At 55.0% G+C, this 18294-nt stretch overlaps 2 protein-coding genes across 2 annotated transcripts; both read left to right on the top strand.

Moving 5' to 3' along the window:
* Positions 1 to 1563: 1563 nt before the first annotated feature.
* HMX1 (H6 family homeobox 1) lies at positions 1564 to 7351 on the top strand. The gene is made up of 2 exons (XM_052780588.1): positions 1564 to 2327; positions 4106 to 7351. The coding sequence occupies exons 1-2, from the start codon at positions 2066 to 2068 to the stop codon at positions 4681 to 4683; spliced, it is 840 nt and encodes a 279-aa protein (XP_052636548.1). The 5' UTR covers positions 1564 to 2065; the 3' UTR covers positions 4684 to 7351.
* A 5524-nt stretch (positions 7352 to 12875) lies between these two features.
* Positions 12876 to 15425, top strand: LOC128138893 (homeobox protein HMX2-like). The gene is made up of 2 exons (XM_052780586.1): positions 12876 to 13187; positions 13801 to 15425. Exons 1-2 carry the CDS (start codon positions 12971 to 12973, stop codon positions 14397 to 14399), a joined length of 816 nt encoding a protein of 271 aa, XP_052636546.1. The 5' UTR covers positions 12876 to 12970; the 3' UTR covers positions 14400 to 15425.
* The last annotated feature ends 2869 nt before the right edge of the window (positions 15426 to 18294 follow it).

The following is an 18294-nucleotide window of genomic DNA, read 5'->3' as shown; positions in this document are numbered from 1 at the left end:
TCTCTGCACAGGTAGGACCGAAAGCCGAACATGCCCCCATATATTCCTGCTTTTCCAGAGTCCATTTCAGAGGTCTAGCTGTTTGCATTTTTTCTGGAGACCTTGGAAGTGGAATTATTCTTTTTTTCTTCTTCTTCTTTTTTCTTTCTTTCCTAAATAGGCCCTGACCTTAAAGGTCCCCACCGCCACTCCGGGAAAAGGAGCGGGACCGTTCCGTGCCAGTGAGGCCGGCTCCGCACCCGGCTGCGCCCCGGCCCCGCCGGACACTCCCGCCGGCCAGCAACCGGTGTCCCCGTTCCAAAGCGGGAGGGGGAGGCGGGGCTTGGGAAAGGGGTGCTTGTCCTGGAGTACCGTAAAGGGGAACAAGTCGGGCTATCCCGGCAGAGGAGGCAGAGCAGGAGCAGAGAGCTGACCCGCAGGTGAACATCGCACGGGCATCTGTGTACTCACCCACACCTCCACGGGTCTCCGACGTGCGCTCCGGATCGACTCGTCCCTCTACAAACCTGGCCCGCCTGCTCCCAAGGATACAGGCAGAGGATTTAACTCTCCTGCCCCGGCACCCCGCAGCGAGGGGGAATTTTGTGGGCTTGCCGGGGGTCCCCGTCCCGAGGCGGGCGGATCCAGAAGGCTCGGGAAAAGGGGGCAGGCGGAGGGTGGCTTTACGGCTTTCCATGAAGTGGACTTACAATAGGAATAATAAGAAAAAAGTCGGGCTGCGGAGGGGTAACGCCAGGAGCCACGGGCTGGGCGCTGGAACGGGCAGCGCATCGCCGCCGCCTCCCCTCCCGGGGCGGCGGGACCCGGGCTGTCGTGGACGGCCCCGTCTTCGACGAGCGGGGGCCGGCTGGCTGTCTAAATAAACTAGACAGACAGAATAGGTATATATATGTAAACATGCATCTATATGTATATACATATATATATGTAAAGGAAAAGGTTAAATGTCATCACCCGGGCCTCCAGAGACCCTATAGACGAGGGTCCCCCGCCCTCCCGTGCCGGTCACCCTCTCCTCCATCGGCGGGACACTCGCGGCCGCGGACACTGCCTGGTCACGGGGGCAGACGTCCCTCCGCCTCCCCGTCCCGTGTCCCGTCCCCGTCCCCCCCCGTTCAGGTGTCCCAACCCGGGGGCTCCGGGAGGTGGGGGGCAACCTCACCGCTCGGCCGGCAGCCCGCGGCGGTGGCCGCCGGGCCCGCGGGGCCGGAGCAGGCTCTGCGGGCGGCGGAGGGCGCATCTCCTCCGTCCATCGCCGCCGCCGCAGACATGAAAGAGCTCGGCGGGGGCCTGGAGGGGGGGGGGGTGATTATTATTAATGATATTAATATGACTGCGATATCCGGGGCGTGGATTGGTTGGCTGGGCTGCCCGCTGAGCCCGCTGCAACCAATGGGAGGGCAGGGACGTAGAGCGGTAAATCCCCCCCCCCCGCCTCCCCCCCCCAGGCTGCGGCCCGTGTGCCGGGGCCGGCACCGCCGCTCCCCCCGCGCCGGGATTTGCTCCCTAATTGACCTAAATAAGGAGCTCGTGAGTGGCAGCCCCAGGGCGGCGCGCGCACACGCACACCCCGCACTGCACACACACACACACACGCACACGCAGACACGCACACACGCACGCCCAGGCACCGGCAGCGCCCGGCCCCGCCGCGCTCCGCGCCCGGCGCTTCCCCTGCGGAACTCCCATTTGCCGCGGCGCTCCTCCAATCGCAGGATTCCCCCTCTCGTGTCCGGCGTTTAACTCGCATGACATTTTTATTTCGTTATTATCGTTTTCGCGCAGAATCTGGCGCCTCCGATGGGTTGCCGGGTTGCTTTTTTTTTTTTCTCCTTCCCCGTTCCCTTCCCCTCCTCCCCCTCCCCCCTCCCCTCCTAGCTCGCAGGAAATGATGGCAAACCGCGATCTGAAATGATTACTCCGGAAAAAAACCCTTTTATACCAGGAGAGCATCCACGGGGCTAGGCAGAGGCAGGAGGCGGCCGCGGGGCAGCGGGGAGCCGAGGAGCCAGCCGCCGGCGGAGCAGGGACCGCCCCCCCCCCCCCCCGGCAGTTCTCTCCGACGATGCCGGACGAAGCCACGGAAAACGCCGGCTCCACCTCCGCCCGCGTCTCGTCCTTCTTCATCGAGGACCTGCTGGGCACCGAGGGCACGGCGGGCGGCGGGGCGCGGCGGGCGGCGGCGGGCGGCGGGGGCCGCGGGGGGCCGCGCTGCGTGCCGCGCTCCCCGCTGCGCCTCGGCGCCCCGGGCTGCCCCCTCCGCGACGCCGCCGTCGGCTGGTACCGCCGAGCGCACGCCGCTTTCCTGGGCTGCGCCAGCCCCGACAGTAAGTCGCCTTTCCCTACCCTTCATCGCCGGGCCCGGCTGGGGCTGGGGGGGGGGGGGGAGGCGGTGGGGAGGGGGGTGTCTCTGCTCCCCCCCTCGGGTCCCGCCGCGGCCCCTGGGGGCAGGAGCGGAGGGGGATGCTCGGAGTGTCCCCGCAGCCCTCGCCCTGCCTCCCCGTTTTCGGCCGCCCGGGGCAAATCTCCGGAAACGATCCCGGTGTGTCAGGCACCTGGAGCCTCCGCCCCGCCGCCCAGAATGTAAACAGGGGTTGTTCGCCTGCTCGGGGATTTTTTTTTTATTTTCCTTCCCTTTTTCTGCCCCTCTCCCTTTTTCTTCCTTCTCTTTTTTTTGTAAGAGGGAGGCCTGGCTTTTTTTGACGCCCCAGCGAGCCGGCAAGCTGGGAGCAGCGTCCCCAGCAGCGCAGCGGAGAGTTTGGCAAGCCGGGGGAGCCGCTGGGCTCGGGACCCCGCGGCCCGGCCGCCCCTTCCCGCGGAGCCGGCTCCGCTGCTCCCCTCCTTCCGCAGCACGGCAGGGGCAGGCAGCGGCCTGGCCTTACGGGGACTCGGCTGGAAAGGGCGCTGGAGGAAAAGCCCGGGTTCAGGGGCAGAAATGAACAGCTGAAAAAGTTTACGGGCTGCCATCGGGGGTTATTTTTATCCTGATAGAAAAAATATTGCCCTTCGGTGCATCTCTGTGATCCTGTACGAGCCTGTGGAGTTCTCACGGTTGCTCGATAAGGAAAAGAGGCGTGATTTGTAATCCAAAGAGTTTCTTTTTACAGTGATAGATTTATTAATATTTTAAATTGCTCTCAAAAGTACATCTAGAAACAGAAAACGACTCCAGAAAGAACAGCTGCCTTGTTTTTCTCGCTTTTTTCCCCTGTTATTTTTTTCCCGTGTTAAGAGTAGGATGTATTTTTTCTCCCCTTTAAAACTGCAAATGGAAACCACAGGATTGGAAACTCCACGGAGACTTGCGGGGAGACAATGTCCCGATAGTGGAGTAGCTGACCCGATCCGTTTGGTTTATCAAGTTCAGAATAACGTGAAGTGAAAATATTTCTTTCTTACCTCCCTTTATCTATACACACGCACCACGATTCTTACCCCTCTTATCTTACACACAGCAATATACTTGCATATGCATTTGTAAGTATATATGTGTGTAAATACGTTTGTGTATACATATGTGTGTAAATACATACATGTGTGTGTATAAATAAGTTCACGTGTATTTGTACGTGTGCAGACATATACAAGAAGTAGATGCATACTTCTATGCATATATACGCGTGTGTATACATATACGTGCACGCTTGCATTTATGTGTACAAAACGCAGCTGAAAGTATACGCACGTTATACACAGGCGTCTGTGTGCGTTTAGGTACGTGCGTACATTTAGCCGCGTATACACATACGCCCACGTATGAGTATGTCCTCAGACGAGTATATGTACGTACACACGGAATATAATTTCTGTGTTAGTATGCTTGCGCGTGCGTGTACGTACTCGCCAGTATTTGGGGGTTTATCGCAAGAGACGGAGCAGCGGCAGGGGCCTTTGCCCGGGCTCCTCGCCCCCCAGGCGCCCTCGGCAGCCCGGCCTTGCTCTCCCCGCAGCCGCCTGCCTGCCTGCCTTCCTCGCCCGCCGAGCGGGGCGAGGGGCAGGCGCTGCCGCTGGGTCAGCGGGGGGCGGCGGGGCGATGGCCCTCTCCCCCGGGCCCGGCTCCCCGGAGCAGCGGCCCCGCTTCCCAGCCCTCTGCCTCTCTCCGCAGCCAGCGACCGGGACTCGCCCGAGCTGCCCGAGGAGCCGGCGGAGCGGGCGGGCGGCGGCGGCGGGCGGGCGGCGGCGCGGGGCCCGGCGGGCGGGCGGCCGGGGCCGGGCGGCCGTGAGGAGGAGGAGGAGCGCGGCGAGGAGCCGGGAGAGCCGGAGCAACGCGCCGCCGGCCGCAAGAAGAAGACGCGCACGGTGTTCAGCCGCAGCCAGGTCTTCCAGCTGGAGTCCACCTTCGACGTGAAGCGCTACCTGAGCAGCTCGGAGCGGGCCGGGCTGGCCGCCTCGCTGCACCTCACCGAGACGCAGGTGAAGATCTGGTTCCAGAACCGCCGCAACAAGTGGAAGCGGCAGCTGGCCGCCGACCTGGAGGCGGCCAACCTCTCCCACGCCGCCCAAAGGATAGTGCGGGTCCCCATTTTGTACCACGAGAACTCGCCGGCGAGCGCCTTGGGCTTCACCCTGCCCCACATGTCGCCCCCCTTGGTGGGCTTCTCCAGCGGCGTCAGCTACCCCCTGGGCACCTTCCCCGCCGCCTCCCTCCCTTTCCTACGGTCGCAGATGACAGGACTCGTCTGAGCGCCCACCTGCGCCGGGACCGCGGCCCCCTCGCCCCCTCCCCCGGCTTCCAGCTCCACCCCCCTTCCTCCCCGGACTTTTTATTGCCAACTTACACGTTTCTCGATTTTCTGCTTTGTGACTTTTTTTTTCTTTTTTTTTTTAAACGTGCAATAAACTTGCTTTTGGGGTAAACTCGGAGCGACGCGCAGCAGCCGGAGGGAACCGAAAGGACTACGAGGACCCCAGCCATGAGCCGGGAGCGGGTCGGCGGGGCTCCCCCCGCCGCGCATCCAAAGAAAATGCAGCCCCGTGGCAGCGGCAAAGCCCTCGCCGCCGCCTCGGCCCCGGGGTGACGCAGACCGGCGTTTTCCGGGGGCGGCAGCAGCCCCCCAGACCCTTCCCCCACCGCCCCCCGCAGAGCTGCCGAGCGTGAGACGAATGTACGGAACCGCCGGGGCCGGGGGGCCCTTCCCGGCCCCGCCGCCCCCGCCCCACGGACGGCGAAGCCCCGGGGCCCCCGCCGCGGCCAGGGACTCTCCCCCGTGTCCTCCGCTGCCCCGGGCCAGCGCTCCTGCCGGGGAAACCTTTCATTTTCCCCGCTGCCCCGGCTGCTTTCCGTGCAGAGCCGGGGCAGCCTGCGGATCCTCGCCTCCAGCGGCTTCTCCAGGGCCCTTTGTTTTAGCCACTTAATTCGTACAGATTTCCGCCCCCCCTCCCTCCATGGTTACTCTCGTTTTCATACGATCGATACCCAAGCATGTGCTGATGCCCCCTGGTCCTTCTCGATGCAGGCTTTTTGATTTGAAACAACTCGAAGGCGGCAAATCGTTGGAATGAATTCGCCCCGCTGAAGTCCGAGCTGTGAGGATTTGGTTTCTTGGTTTTCGTTTTATTTCCCTGACAAACTATCGGCTAAAATACGCGGTTAAATACATATATATATATATAATTCAACATACTGTATGTTACCAGTGGGTTTGCCACTTATTTCAGTCTCCTGAGGAGGCTGAGGAAAACGCACCTCGCCTTGTCTGTCTCTTACGGGATCGGTTTGTGTAATCGATTAGTAGTTTGCACTGGCAATTAAAAAGGAAGGAAAGAAAAATAATCAGATGGGGACAGACCGGGGAGCTGTATGGCTAGTTATGCAAGCTAACCTGTAATGTGATATTATATGAAGTATTATGCATGCCAAGCTATTTTTTTTTCCTTTAATAACTGTTTTCTTTCCCCCTCTCTAACCGCTGCTAAAATGAATATCGGGTCCATCATTGTTTCTAAAGGTTTGAATTGCTTTTTCCGAATATTAAGGGGGAAATGACCTTACAAAACTCAGCCTTGGTGGAAGGTCAAGCTTTGATCGTACATTTTAGGGCATAATCAGACGTAATTGAACCGACCAGCTCGGAGCACTCGGTGTCCCCACAGGGAAAGCCGGGTCCTGGATCTATTGGCGTATGTGCATGCGGACCTGTCTCCAGTGAAGGAAGAGCGATCTAATTCTTACTATTTCCTACGTTTTATATTATATTTGGAGCAATCTCACGGTTTCTTGTTATGAAATCGATCGGCGAGATGCGGCGGAGCTTCAGCTTTGATGCGAAACCTGAGAAGAAGGGTCAGGGGCGGATTATAACCTCTCCACCGCTTTTGTTTTTTTCTTTCTTTTTTTTTTTTTTCTTTTTCCGCTTTGGCCTGAAACACGGCTCTAGGCATCAGCCTGCACAGTTGAAGTCAGGACGCTGAAAGTCTCAAAACCACTCGAGAATAAAATAAATATATATAATCCGGGTTGCTGAGAAAAGTGCTAACTTGCCGGGGTGCTCGTTTCGATTTGAGCCCCGTTTCTGGAAGCTGTTGGGGTTTTTTTTATTTTTTTTTTTTCCCCCTAACTGCTCTGAAATCCCTCGTCTCACTCCGGGAGATCTTCGCCAGCTGTTTTCTCTGCATATCCGTCAAACACCCGAATTTGGGGCGAAAACTTCTAAAGCCTGGTCCCCGAGCAGTGTAAGAAGGACGGGGAGGCGGCGGGGTTGGGGGTGCCGGTGCCCCGGACGGGACCCGCCGGCCGCGGGGGGAGCGGCTGGGGCTGACTTCAGCCTTTTCCTGCGCAGAGGAGGTGACTCGGGGCGATGTTTCTTCCTCGGGGCGCAACCACTTGATTTGATGCCGTTCAGAGCCTGGCTAGCCCTGGAAGAAAGCGGCCAGACCGTTTCCCCCGTCATACACAGCTCCCCAGCTCTCCCAGTGTTACCTACTGGAGCAAAATCCTGACTCACTACAGTCATATCAGAGTAGATTGTAATCCAACGCGAAACTTAACACGCCTGCCACTCTCCACATGCCTTTTCTTTGGAGTAACATGAGATTATTATACTTCTGATTCTACTAAATATTCTTTTCTTGAAGTTAAGGAACTGGCAGGGCTAAATGATCAATCGGATTTTTAAAATGTGTTTTGACATTAGTTTGTTTGTTTTTTAAAGACGTGCTGATTATATCAATAAACAGATTTTTTTTCATACACTGTATTTGTAACTTATGATTATAGTAAAATATTAAAAGGTGCAAGACGTGAATTCATCAAGAAAAAGTGCTTACTTATGCCTTGTTCTGTACATGCAGGAACTGCTTTATAGTGGCTTATTAAAAGTATGTGCTGAAAGTAGGAACATATACACCTCAGGTTTCTTTACCTCCTAGCTTTTTTAATGACGTTTTTCATTGTACCTGATGGCAAGAAATTTCTGCAGGATGCAAAGAAACAGCTAGCAGAAGACGTAGTCCCTGATGTATGTGCACTGACGATTTGAAAACAGGAAAAAAAAAAACCCAAACCCAACCAAACAAACAAAAGACCGAAGCCCACCCCTCAAATCAGGACAGCAGATTCCTCGCAGTTTTCTTCCCTATGTATATTTTTTATTAAACAAATCAGAGAGGTAAGAGTCACGCTTTGTGCTGCTTCTGCTATAAGAAAACTGTTGGCGGACTGTAAAGCTCAAAGTAGTTTCGCAAAGGCTGTTTGCGACATATAGAGACATACGTTGCTGCTTTATAGATCAAAGCAACCTCAGAATAGCTTTAAAATAAATCCAGTTATACTACAGCTGTAATATTATTATGCAGCATAAATCCTTGTCTGTTGACATTTATTTAATGAATGTTGCTACAACAGCTTAGCTAGATGGCACTCCAGAGGCGAGGCAAAGGAAAACCTTGCCAGACTACTCACAAAGATAACTTGTGTTTATTGGACGCTAATAAAAATAATTAGTGAAAAGATTTATTTTTTATTTTAAGCAAAGCAAAGGAAAATCAAAATAGGGTCTGAACTGACCTTCTGAAATATATTCCTGGTGTAGCTGCCGTAGGATGTTATTATTAATTATACTTTAAATGAAAATGATCGATATATTGAGAAGCACCTTGTTAAATGGCTACTTTGCAAATGGTACATTGCTCACCGGCTTAAGATGGCCTATAACTTTTCTCGTAGGCATGGGTCTAAAATATTCATGCAAATCAATACTTGATAAATCTCATAGGTGCGCGCTGGCTCCACTGGTGAACAATATATTTGGATCGATTTTTTTTTTTTCTTTTATACTGCATTATCTTGGACTAGCCTGTCTCTGCCCCTGCGAACGTGTCAGGCGGGCGGGGTGCGCGCCCCGCTCTCACCATCGATCCGAGGGAGACTCGCTCCAGACTTCGGCGGACTCACAGTATTTAGTGCTCTCAGCCTCAAATTAGGTCCAGGCAATTTTCTTACGTTTCCCTTTCCCATTCCCGATGAATCTAAGTTTATGGCGGATTTCTTAATGCTTCATTTAACTATCTTGAGTTTCTCAACTCTTCTTACGGATCCTACGTTTTAATTTCTAAGTAGTGAGATACATGAATGTCTATTAAAAAAGATATTCATGAAAATCTAGATGTGCACCTAAAATTTAAAGCTTTTCTTTTCTTTTCTTTTCTTTTCTTTTCTTTTCTTTTCTTTTCCTTTCCTTTCCTTTCCTTTCCTTTCCTTTCCTTTCTTTTCCTTTCTTTTCCCTTTTCTTTTCCTTTCTTTCCTTTCTTTTCTTTTCCTTTCTTTTCCTTTCTTTTCCTTTCTTTTCTTTTCCTTTCTTTTCCTTTCCTTCCCTTTTCTTTTCTTTTCTTTTCTTTTCTTTTCTTTTCTTTTCTTTTCTTTTCTTTTCCTTTACTTTTCCTTTCCTTTACTTTTCCTTTACTTTTCCTTTACTTTATTCGGAAATCCGCTCTAGGATTTTACCACACGCCTCTCGTATCAAGCGCTGAGGTTGCAGGAAGGCGATTTAGTTGAGGATTTTGAACTGACCTCGGAGGGAAACAAAAGGCTTCGAAAAGGGATGCTCTGTCCCGGGGTCACATCATGGCCCGATCCGCCTCTGTCCCGCACCTCTGGGTTGAAGGAGTCGGCTTAGCTCCCCCGAAAAGCCTGTTTATGTGTGACACTTGTAGCTGCCTTCCTGTGGGACTCCAGGGAGAGCTGCTTTCCAGCTAGTGAAACCGTTTTCTCTCCCCTCCCTCCCCGCCCGCGGTGCCCGGCGCAGGGGAGCGATGTCCCCGCTGGCCCAGCCGCTGCCTGGGCCCGGTGGGCGGGGAGCAGGGAGACCACAACCGCAATTTACACCCAGCTACGGCTGAACCGCAAAATCGAGTTGATTTTAGGGACCTGCAGTGCTAAGGTAGCCAAAGCCGCCTGCTTATTTTAGCGAACTTTTCAGACAGAGCTTCCCTTTTGGACCCACGCACCCGGGCTGTGTCCCGGGTGGGCAGCGGGGACGCCTTAGAGAGCGCTGCACGGTGCCAGTGTGTCCGAAATTACTGGGGTCTTGTTTGCAAGGGGACCTGAAATCCAGAGAGGGCCCGTTTTACCCTTGAGTACCTCGGGGGATAGACCTAGCCCGATTCCGTAAGCCAAGCAAAACCGGACCCTTTGGTGTTTCTGTTGAATCTAATCAGGTTTAATTTCCATCAGTTTAGATTTAGCGTAGGAGACTTTTTGTGCTCTGAGCTAAAATGGAAATAAAGATATGTGTGCCGGGTGATTTCTGGTAAAAAGCTTTCCCAGGTAAAAGGTTTCCACTCAGCACGACGTTAGCTTCTAATACAGGAATATATTATTCAAAGAAAAAGGTTCGCTCTTGCTGCTCTGCCGCTGTGCGGTACCGGCCTCCATGTCACGACACGTCCCAGACGACAGGATTTCTCCCAGAGAAAACACAAATGAAGAGCGGGATTAAAAATTACCGGTGTCGGAAAATCTCTACCTATTGTAAGGAAAATTGTTGCTTTTAAACGGAGCGATTGTGCACCTTGTCCGACGGCCTTTCGGAGCCTGGACAGTGAATTGCGATGCTGCGGAGTGGTGCTGCGGGGGAAGAGCCGAGCTGGATCCCCCCCTTGGGCAGCGAGACCCCCTTTGCTGGCTCAGCCCCGGGTAGCCGATCCCCGCAGAAAGCGGAGACTTCGGCCAAAGCCGCCCCCTCCCCTGGCCGCCCTCACCCCCGCCTCTGCCCGGGGCTGCCCTCCCCACGCCCCGGGAACCAGTCGCTCGGAAAAGCCTCTGACTTTTGGCAAGGTCTCTCGCCCCACCGCCCCGTCGGACACCGCTCCCTCCCCTCGCCCCCAGCAGCTCGGGGCCAAATGCGGGAGGGCCGGGGCTCGAAGGGGGGGTTGCTGGGGGCCTGGAGGGGGTCCGGGGGGGCTCCTCCACCCTCCCCCGCCGCAGCCCCGCTGCAGAGCGGAGGCTCCCTCCGTGGGGGTGGGCTTTGCAGGCAGTTGTCTGGGGTTTGCAGGGTACGGCTCTACCTGTCGGCATGCAAAGCCAAGTCTTTACTCCCTCCTGAAGATAAGGGGGACCCTAGCAGAGGGCATGAGGAGCCCGGCACGGATCTGGCTTGTAGGACTCGCTGCAGGGGGCACTCCGGAGGCCGCCCCCATCCTCTTGTTGCCGGTGAATTTCTTCCAACCTGCCTCAGCGGCTGGGGAGATCCGGCACTGTTGTGTGCTCCCTCACGGCACAGAGTTTGTCAGGGAAAAAAAAAAAAATCGTTTTTGTAAAGTGGCCAAATGGGGCTGGGAAAGGAGGACAGACCTTTCCCGGCGGGATGTTACCGGGCCGGGTGTCCCAGGCCTGGGCTTGGACCGCTCGGGGGGCGGAGGGAGCCTCGGTGAAAAAAAAAAAAAAAGGTGGTAAAACTTATGTGTCCTTCTTCAATTTCCTTCTTACTTTCTGCCTCTTTCAAGTTTTCCCTTTTCTTCCAAGAAAATGTCTTCTAGGAAAACACACATTGAGTCAATGCATTTGCTTTTTAAGATGGATTTTTGCCGGACTAAAAGGGAAATGGTCTGCAGCAAGAACAGATGTCAGCACCTGGGACGTGCTTCGCTCAGAGACAGCGGGAAGGGAGGCCGAGACAGGAGCGCAGGGGCAAAGACCGACCCGACCTGGCGTCCAAGTCCCACATGCTCCAAGTTTTACCAGCTCACACGGAATTTCTTAATTTATCTTTTCAGCCGCTTCTGCGCATGTTGTACCACTGTTCCCTGTCCCTTCTCTCACCCTACCACTCTCTCTTAGTGGGACATTTCGCTCCACCAGAACCACCAGCTTATACAGGAGATTGCAAGGCAAATGCAACGAATTGGGCATTTGGCCAAAAATCGTGTTGATGGAAGACAGATATATAGGTATATATTCTTTTTTTTTTTTTCGTCTGGTGGAAAACATACAACTCTCCAGCAGACGGCTGCATTAAAATCTGGGTACGTTTATAAAGTGGAACAAATTTTAATGAAAAAGAGCTGAAACTCGCTCTCCCAAGAACCAGTGCGTTAAACATTAACGCAATCCAAAGTCTTAAGATGTCCTGAGTTTATCTCACGGAATCTCTGGCATCACAATATCTGAAAGCCTGTCAGCACTTCTATTGTCAACTCTTTTTCAAGGGCTTCTCGCTTGCCTTCAGCAGTTTTCGTGGTGGAAACCTCGAGACTCGGGGTAAAAGGCCTCTTAAAAGCCGGTTGGAAACATTTCCCTGGCTTTACAAAGGGGCGCAGGGAGGGAGAGGGTTCTCTGCGATCCACAACTGATGGCGGCTCTCCCGTAGCTGGACGCCCTGCCGTGAGTAGTGCAAACCGCTTTTAAAACGTTGCAGTGCTGGTAGGTGGTGGGGAGCAAAACTTCTCCAGATAGTACAGAAACACACCGATCCTTCCACAAGTCCTACAGCATCTCCCACAGCACAGGCGAGCGCTTCTCCATCCTCCAGAAGGCATACCTTGGCCATATGCACACCGGCCAGGACTTTTTCATCATTCCGATACCAAGCGCAGGATCTCATACAACTTTTAGCTCTTGAAAACTATGGAAGAGCTCTGCAGAGCCGCGGGGGTGGGTGGATTTCGGGGTGGCCTGACACCACGGGGCTCCTCGGGAGGAAAGGGGATCCCTTTCTCCCCAGAGGAACTCTGCATACTTAGCTTGAGGGTCTGCAGGTGGAAGGACCACAGGCAAGGGACTCGGGCTGTACGAATTACTCTTCCCCAGGGACCCGCACCCCCTTACAACGGCATCGATAATCTGCAGCAAATGCCCTGAGCAGACTCTCTGGGGTCGTGCCAGGCGCTGTACAAACACACAGAAAGGGGTTCGCCGGCTCCCAGCTTTCCCCCTCCCTCCTGCCCTCTCTCACTGCCATCACTGCCTTCCTTTCTTTGTCGCACTCCACCCCGTTGCCCTGCTCTCATTTCCAATCCTTTCCCTCCATCCTTCTCCTTCACTCCAGAGATCTCCGTCCCACCATCCCACCTCCTCTCCGCCTTTCCCGTGGGCTCTTTCGGGCCTGGCTCTGCCCCCCCCCCCCCCCCCCCGAAGGGCCTGGGCAGGAGAACAGCCAGCCCTGCCCTGCCCTGGCTGCCCAGGGCACCCTTTCGGGGCGCACCTCATCGGCAGCGAGGCAAGGGGCACCTTGGCGTGCCCCCCCATCCCTTCCTCCCCGCTTCCCTCCAGCTCCTGCTCCCTTTCCTTCTTTGCTCCCTCTCTTCCCTGCCGCCTCCCCTCCCTCCCTCCGCCCCTCCCTCCCCTGCACCGCTCCCCCCGTTCTCAGCCCTTTGGCTCCCTCTAGCTCCATCCCCTCCCTCCGCCGCCCCGACCCCTCCTCCCTCCCCCCCGGCCCATCCTTCCCTCCGCCCCGGCTGCCGCTGCCGCCCTCCCGCCGCAGCCAGTCCTGCGGCGCAGCACGGCTCGGCTCGGCTCGGGTCGGCTCGGCACGCCATGGTGCAGCTCGGGGGCGACCGCCGAGCCCCACCGCCGGCCCCGGCCGCGCCGCCGGCCTTCAGCATCGACAGCATCCTGCAGGCCGGCCCCCGCCGCCCGGCCCGGGAGCAGGGCAGAGCCCGCTGCGCGCTGCCGGAGGAGGAGGAGGAGGAGGAAGAGGAAGAGGAAGAGGGGCCTGCGGAGCAAGACCCCAGTAAAGGCTCCAGCAACTCGGGTACGGAGCCGGCAGCCCGCCTCAGGCTGTCTCGCACGTCGGGTCGCAGCCTGGCCCCCACGCAGGCGGTGGCCCCGGCCCGACCCCGCAGCCCGGCCCCCGGCGGGGGTCTGCCCCGGGCCTTCCCAGCGCCGCCGGGCCGGGACCGCGCACACGCACAGGCACACGCAGCCATGCACACACATACACACACGCCCACGCAGCCGCGGCGCCCACGCAGCCGGAGGAGGAGGCGAGGCTCCGCGGACGGACGGGAGGAGATGCCACCGGCACACGCACACGCACCAACCTGCTTCCGGGGGCTTTTCCTGGGTGTTTTACCCCCCTCCCGGCCTCCTCGGTTGGTCGTCCCGTGTCCAGGAGCCCCCGACTGCTCTGCCATACAAACGGCAGAGAGATCTCCTTAGATCCTTCCTGGAAGCTCCCCACCCTTCCTCTCCCCTCTGGAGGGTGGGGGGAGCCGTGGCCAGCTCTCGGCAACCCCCTCCCCATCCTATCTCCCCCCCCCCCCCGGCCTCGGCCCCGCTCCCTAGCGCCCAGCCGGGCCGTGCGTGCATGCGGGGCGGGGGTGCGGGCGGCGGCGGGGGGCTGATGCTGTGCTTTGCCGTTGCAGGCAGCGAGCCCCGCCGGCTCCGGGCGGAGAGGACGAGCCGTGGGCTCCGGGCGGAGGCCGCGGGCGGCCGCAGCGGTGCGGGCTCCCCGCTCCCCGCCGAGGGGCTGCGCGGCTCCCGGCAGCCGCCGCCGCCGCCGCCGCGGGAGGCCGGGGGCTGCGGCGGGGAGAGCGGCAGGTCGCCGGCGGCGGGCGGCAGGAAGAAGACGCGGACCATCTTCTCCAAGAGCCAGGTCTTCCAGCTGGAGTCCACCTTCGACGTGAAGCGCTACCTGAGCAGCGCCGAGCGGGCCGGGCTGGCCGCCGCGCTGCACCTCACCGAGACGCAGGTGAAGATCTGGTTCCAGAACCGCCGTAACAAGCTCAAGAGACAGATGTCGGCCGAGCCCGAGGGCCCGGGGCGGGCGGAGCCCCCCGGGGAGCCGCCGCCCCCCGCCGCCGCCGCGGCTCTCTCCTTGCCGGCCCTCTACAAGGACAGCACCCTGCTCAGCCGCTGCTTGCTGCCGCTGCCCTTGCCCCTGCTCTACCCGGGCAGCGCCATCCCCTACCTCTGCCTCCCCGGGCCGGGCAAGCACTTCAGCCTGGTGGACGGGGACGTATAGCCGCTCCCCCCCGGCCCCCGACCTCCCTCTTGCCGGGGGCCGCCCCGATGTTATTTACGCCCCCCGCCGTGTCGGTGGGGTGTCCGCCTCCGCCGCGGCCGGCGGCAGCCGCCCCCCGGCCCACGGAGGGACCGCCCGGGCTCCCCCCCTACGCGTGTCCGTGGGCCGCCGACGCGTTGTTAAAGCTTGAAAGGGGTGCTGCCAGCCCGCCCTCCCTCTTGCAGCGCTTTTTCTCTGGGCAGGAGGGACGCGAGAACACGGAGCCACCAAAGAAACCGGGATGTGTTCTGCCTCCTTCCCTCTCTCCCTCCCTCCATCCCTCCCAAGTTATCCCGTGCACGTATTCCAGGGGAGCCGATGCTCTGCCTCAGGCGGCGGGGACCGTGTCCCCGCGTCTGCCCCAGCGCCGTGGCCATGGCTGTACCGTGAACCGAGTCACTTTTAATACAGCTTGCTACACGCCAAGGCCGCCGAGTGCTCCTCTATCTCAAACTCTCCCCCTCTAATATCCCGCAGATTAACTTCTCCCCGTTTTTGACGTTATTGAAATGTAGACACCCTTCCTCAGATCTGGTTCTTAAACTGTGGCTTCTCTGAACTTTTTTTCCCTTCCCGAAAAAATCCAAGCGCGCTCTCACACTTTTTGTGCTAACTGGTTCTCAAACTGTGGCTCGTCTGATGTTTTTTGCAGAACAAGACAAGCTCTCTCTCATACTTCTTGTGCTAACCCCGCCCCCCGAAATCTCGTGGGACAATTTTATCTGCTATCCTAAAGTAAAGAAGTGTTGAGTTTTGATTTATTTTTTTTTCTTCATAGATTTCCAAACGCTTTTGTCGCCCTTTGGTTTCCAAGTTCACACGCTTTATATCCAAAGGTTGGAAATAAACCTTTTCAGAAAGCTGAAATGCATGCCTTTTCAATAGTTACTACTAGGCAGTATCAAACGAAAGAGATTGCCTAGAGTGCACCGATGGTTTTAATTTAAAAAATAAAGGTTAAGAGCACAATCGTGGCATTACCAAATTCACCCGTGTGTGCGAAAACGGGCAACTTGTCGAGTTTCCCAGCGGGAAAAATAGCGATAGGTGTTTCGGCTAGATAAGAACGTATTTTTCCTTTCCTTTCCCCACTCTTGTTCCATTTGTCTTTCCGTGGGCAATTAATACAGATGTGTGACGAGCCTGCGCGCAGATGCGTGGGCCAGCCCGGCGAGGAGACCCTGGGGCGAGCGGGAGCCCGGCGGCTCAAAGCCGCTTTTGTCATTTACTTCCCAGCCGGCAAAGGGCTGCTGCAGGGACTGGCTGCGGGTGTAATGCAGCCGGGGAGCCGGTGCCAAGGCAGTCCCTGCGCCAGCCGAGCTCTGGAAAGCGGCTCCAGCGGCTCTGCAAAGTTTTCTCACGGTTGCGATGATGTGGGAGCGTTGTTTGACCTCTCCTCTCGCTTTTTAATCGGTCTCGAATTAGTGTCAAGTAGCAGGAGGAGTCTCACAGGGTGCCCTTGTGCTGGAAAAAACCCAATGTTATCGAGGCTGTTGCAAGGGTAGTCTAACGAAGTAGACACGCCGAAGGGGACCTGCCTGCTGCCCTTCTCAGCTCACGTTCCCCCAAACTGCAGCTCCCGGGAAGGTGCAGGAGACGAATGAACAGTTTGGGCCACACGACCGACCCTTCTTTTGTGATCTGACTATATAATGGTAGTTAAAGAAATTGAGGTCCTCTAAGTCCGCGAGTTACTCCGTGGTTAAAACCTTTGGAGACGCATATAAGCGGTGATGTCCTTATTTCCAAGGGTGATGTGATGTGGTTCGTGTTTGCCTATATTTGCATAACTGATGATCTATATCGGAACCTCCCTTTGGTTGTTACTTCTAATATTTCCAATGTCGATACACTCTTGCTTGATTACTGCCACGAGATTAATCAATACCGATAGAGGCAAATCCGGCTTTTTCAAAATCCCTACCAATGGAATTTTGACCAGATGCAGCAGCTATACACTAAGGTCCATTTCTTTAGTTTTACACGGAACTAAAATTCATTTAAAGCAACTGCTCTTCCACATAATTGCAGCCTTAGATGTCTCTGTGGTGAAAGGTAATTATATAGGAAGTCGCTATTCGGCAATTAATCTACTTTTCACCTCCTTTATCAAACCATTTTCAGTCTTATTTTTCTCTCCGTTTTATCAATTTGCCGTCCGAATTGTTTCTGGAGTTACAGAGGCAAGTGAAGGAAAATACGGACCCCCAAACAGGAGTGAGTTATTTTATAACAAAAACAACAGAAAGAGATTTTCTGCATGCCGTAGTTCCAGTGCATAGTCCGATTTCACAACTTGCTGCCGACCAACTCCAAAGCTACGATCATTAGAAGTTAATGTTGCCATCGGTGAAGGTCTCAAACACCCGGGTAGCTGGAGAAAGTAAATAACCATCCCAAAATATTCGTTCCCCATCAAGATATAACTGCTGGTTTTGAGTTCATTGTCTAAAAATATTAACCAAACTGTTGCTACTCAGTGTAACACGGCCAGTGGCAAGGTGGCTTTCTCTGAAGAAAACCAAGTTCACGATATATCAGGATTCCCAGCTGAGCAGTCAATGCTGATCACACTGAATATTACTGACATTTTTTTTAGAGCTTAAAACAATTGCATTTGCAGTTATAAATTGGTCCTTACTACAACAGATTGCTACTCGCCACCGTACAGCAGTCGATTAGTAGTGGTTAACCAGCAGATAGGTTAGAAAGATGGGATATTTTAAAAAATGAAACAAACTGGAACAAAACTAAACAAAAAACCTTCTGTAAGAGCTTGCAAACAGTTTGAGAAAAAAAACCCCAAACAAACAAAAACCAAAGTAAAAAAACCACAACCCAAAACCCAAACAGTGCTAGAACTGATTAGTTGCTGGAGCTGAGATTTAAAAACGTGCTATTAAGGGCTGACATGATGAAAAGAGATAGTACAGCTGGGTGAGAAGCGGGTTGGAGACACAATGTGCCTCTATATTGAAGGGATTCTCCGTTAAAAGCTCATATACAGTGCTGCAGTGGTTTTTTTGGGTTGTTTTTTTTTTTTTCATTAGAAGAATAGCTAGAGGCCCTACCTGTGCTGGGAGATCCCTTGTGTTAGGCGTGGCACATACATAATGACAGGCTGCCCCAGAATACTGTATGAACTAAATAGAAAAGAAAGATACAGCTAAGACCTGGCCCCTGAACCTTCCAAAAGAAAGATTGTAATCAAACACAACCTTTCTCAACAGGAAAATATATTTGAAAAGCTGTTGGATACATACATAAATGTGTTGCTCATGAAACAGTGCAATGCAAGGGCTTAAAAGAGCCGCTCCATCTCTCTCTCCACCATCTCTTTGTAAAAGCCCCACATGGCTGATCCTAAGTGCAGCAGCTCCAGGCAACTTGATTTGCATCTCACCTGTGATGTTATAAAATTCCCTGGGATTAGGATGATCAATCACACTGCTGCATGTGGCAGCTTTTCTTGTTGAAGAGCATGCCAAGAATTAGAAGACCCAATTATTTCTGCTGGAGAGTAAGCCGCTTCACTTGTCTGCTCTTTACAAAACTCCCCTAGGACTGGTTTCCCCCTGGAGTCTCCTGCTCAGGAGGCTGAACGAGGCATTTGCTACCGGTTTGTTTTGCTTTGCTGTTCTCTGATCACCGTGTACCTAGACAGCTTTATGGACCAGCACAAGGATGTTGTGCAAGCCCTTCTTGTCAACAACCCTGCTAATTGGCCTTCTGCTCCTTATCAGGCTGGTGCTCACCTCCACAAAGTGAGGGAAGGTATGGTACAGACTATAGGGAGAAAAGTTACTCAGCACAGCTCTTTGGCCTTGTCAGGGGTTAATCTAGAGTCCAGAAAATT

This window comes from Harpia harpyja, chromosome 2 (genome assembly GCF_026419915.1).
Source record: "Harpia harpyja isolate bHarHar1 chromosome 2, bHarHar1 primary haplotype, whole genome shotgun sequence".
In the NCBI taxonomy this organism is placed as follows: Eukaryota; Metazoa; Chordata; class Aves; order Accipitriformes; family Accipitridae; genus Harpia; species Harpia harpyja.
The sequence above is the reverse complement of the archived record's forward strand: the minus strand, read 5'-3'. Positions and strand labels throughout refer to the sequence as shown.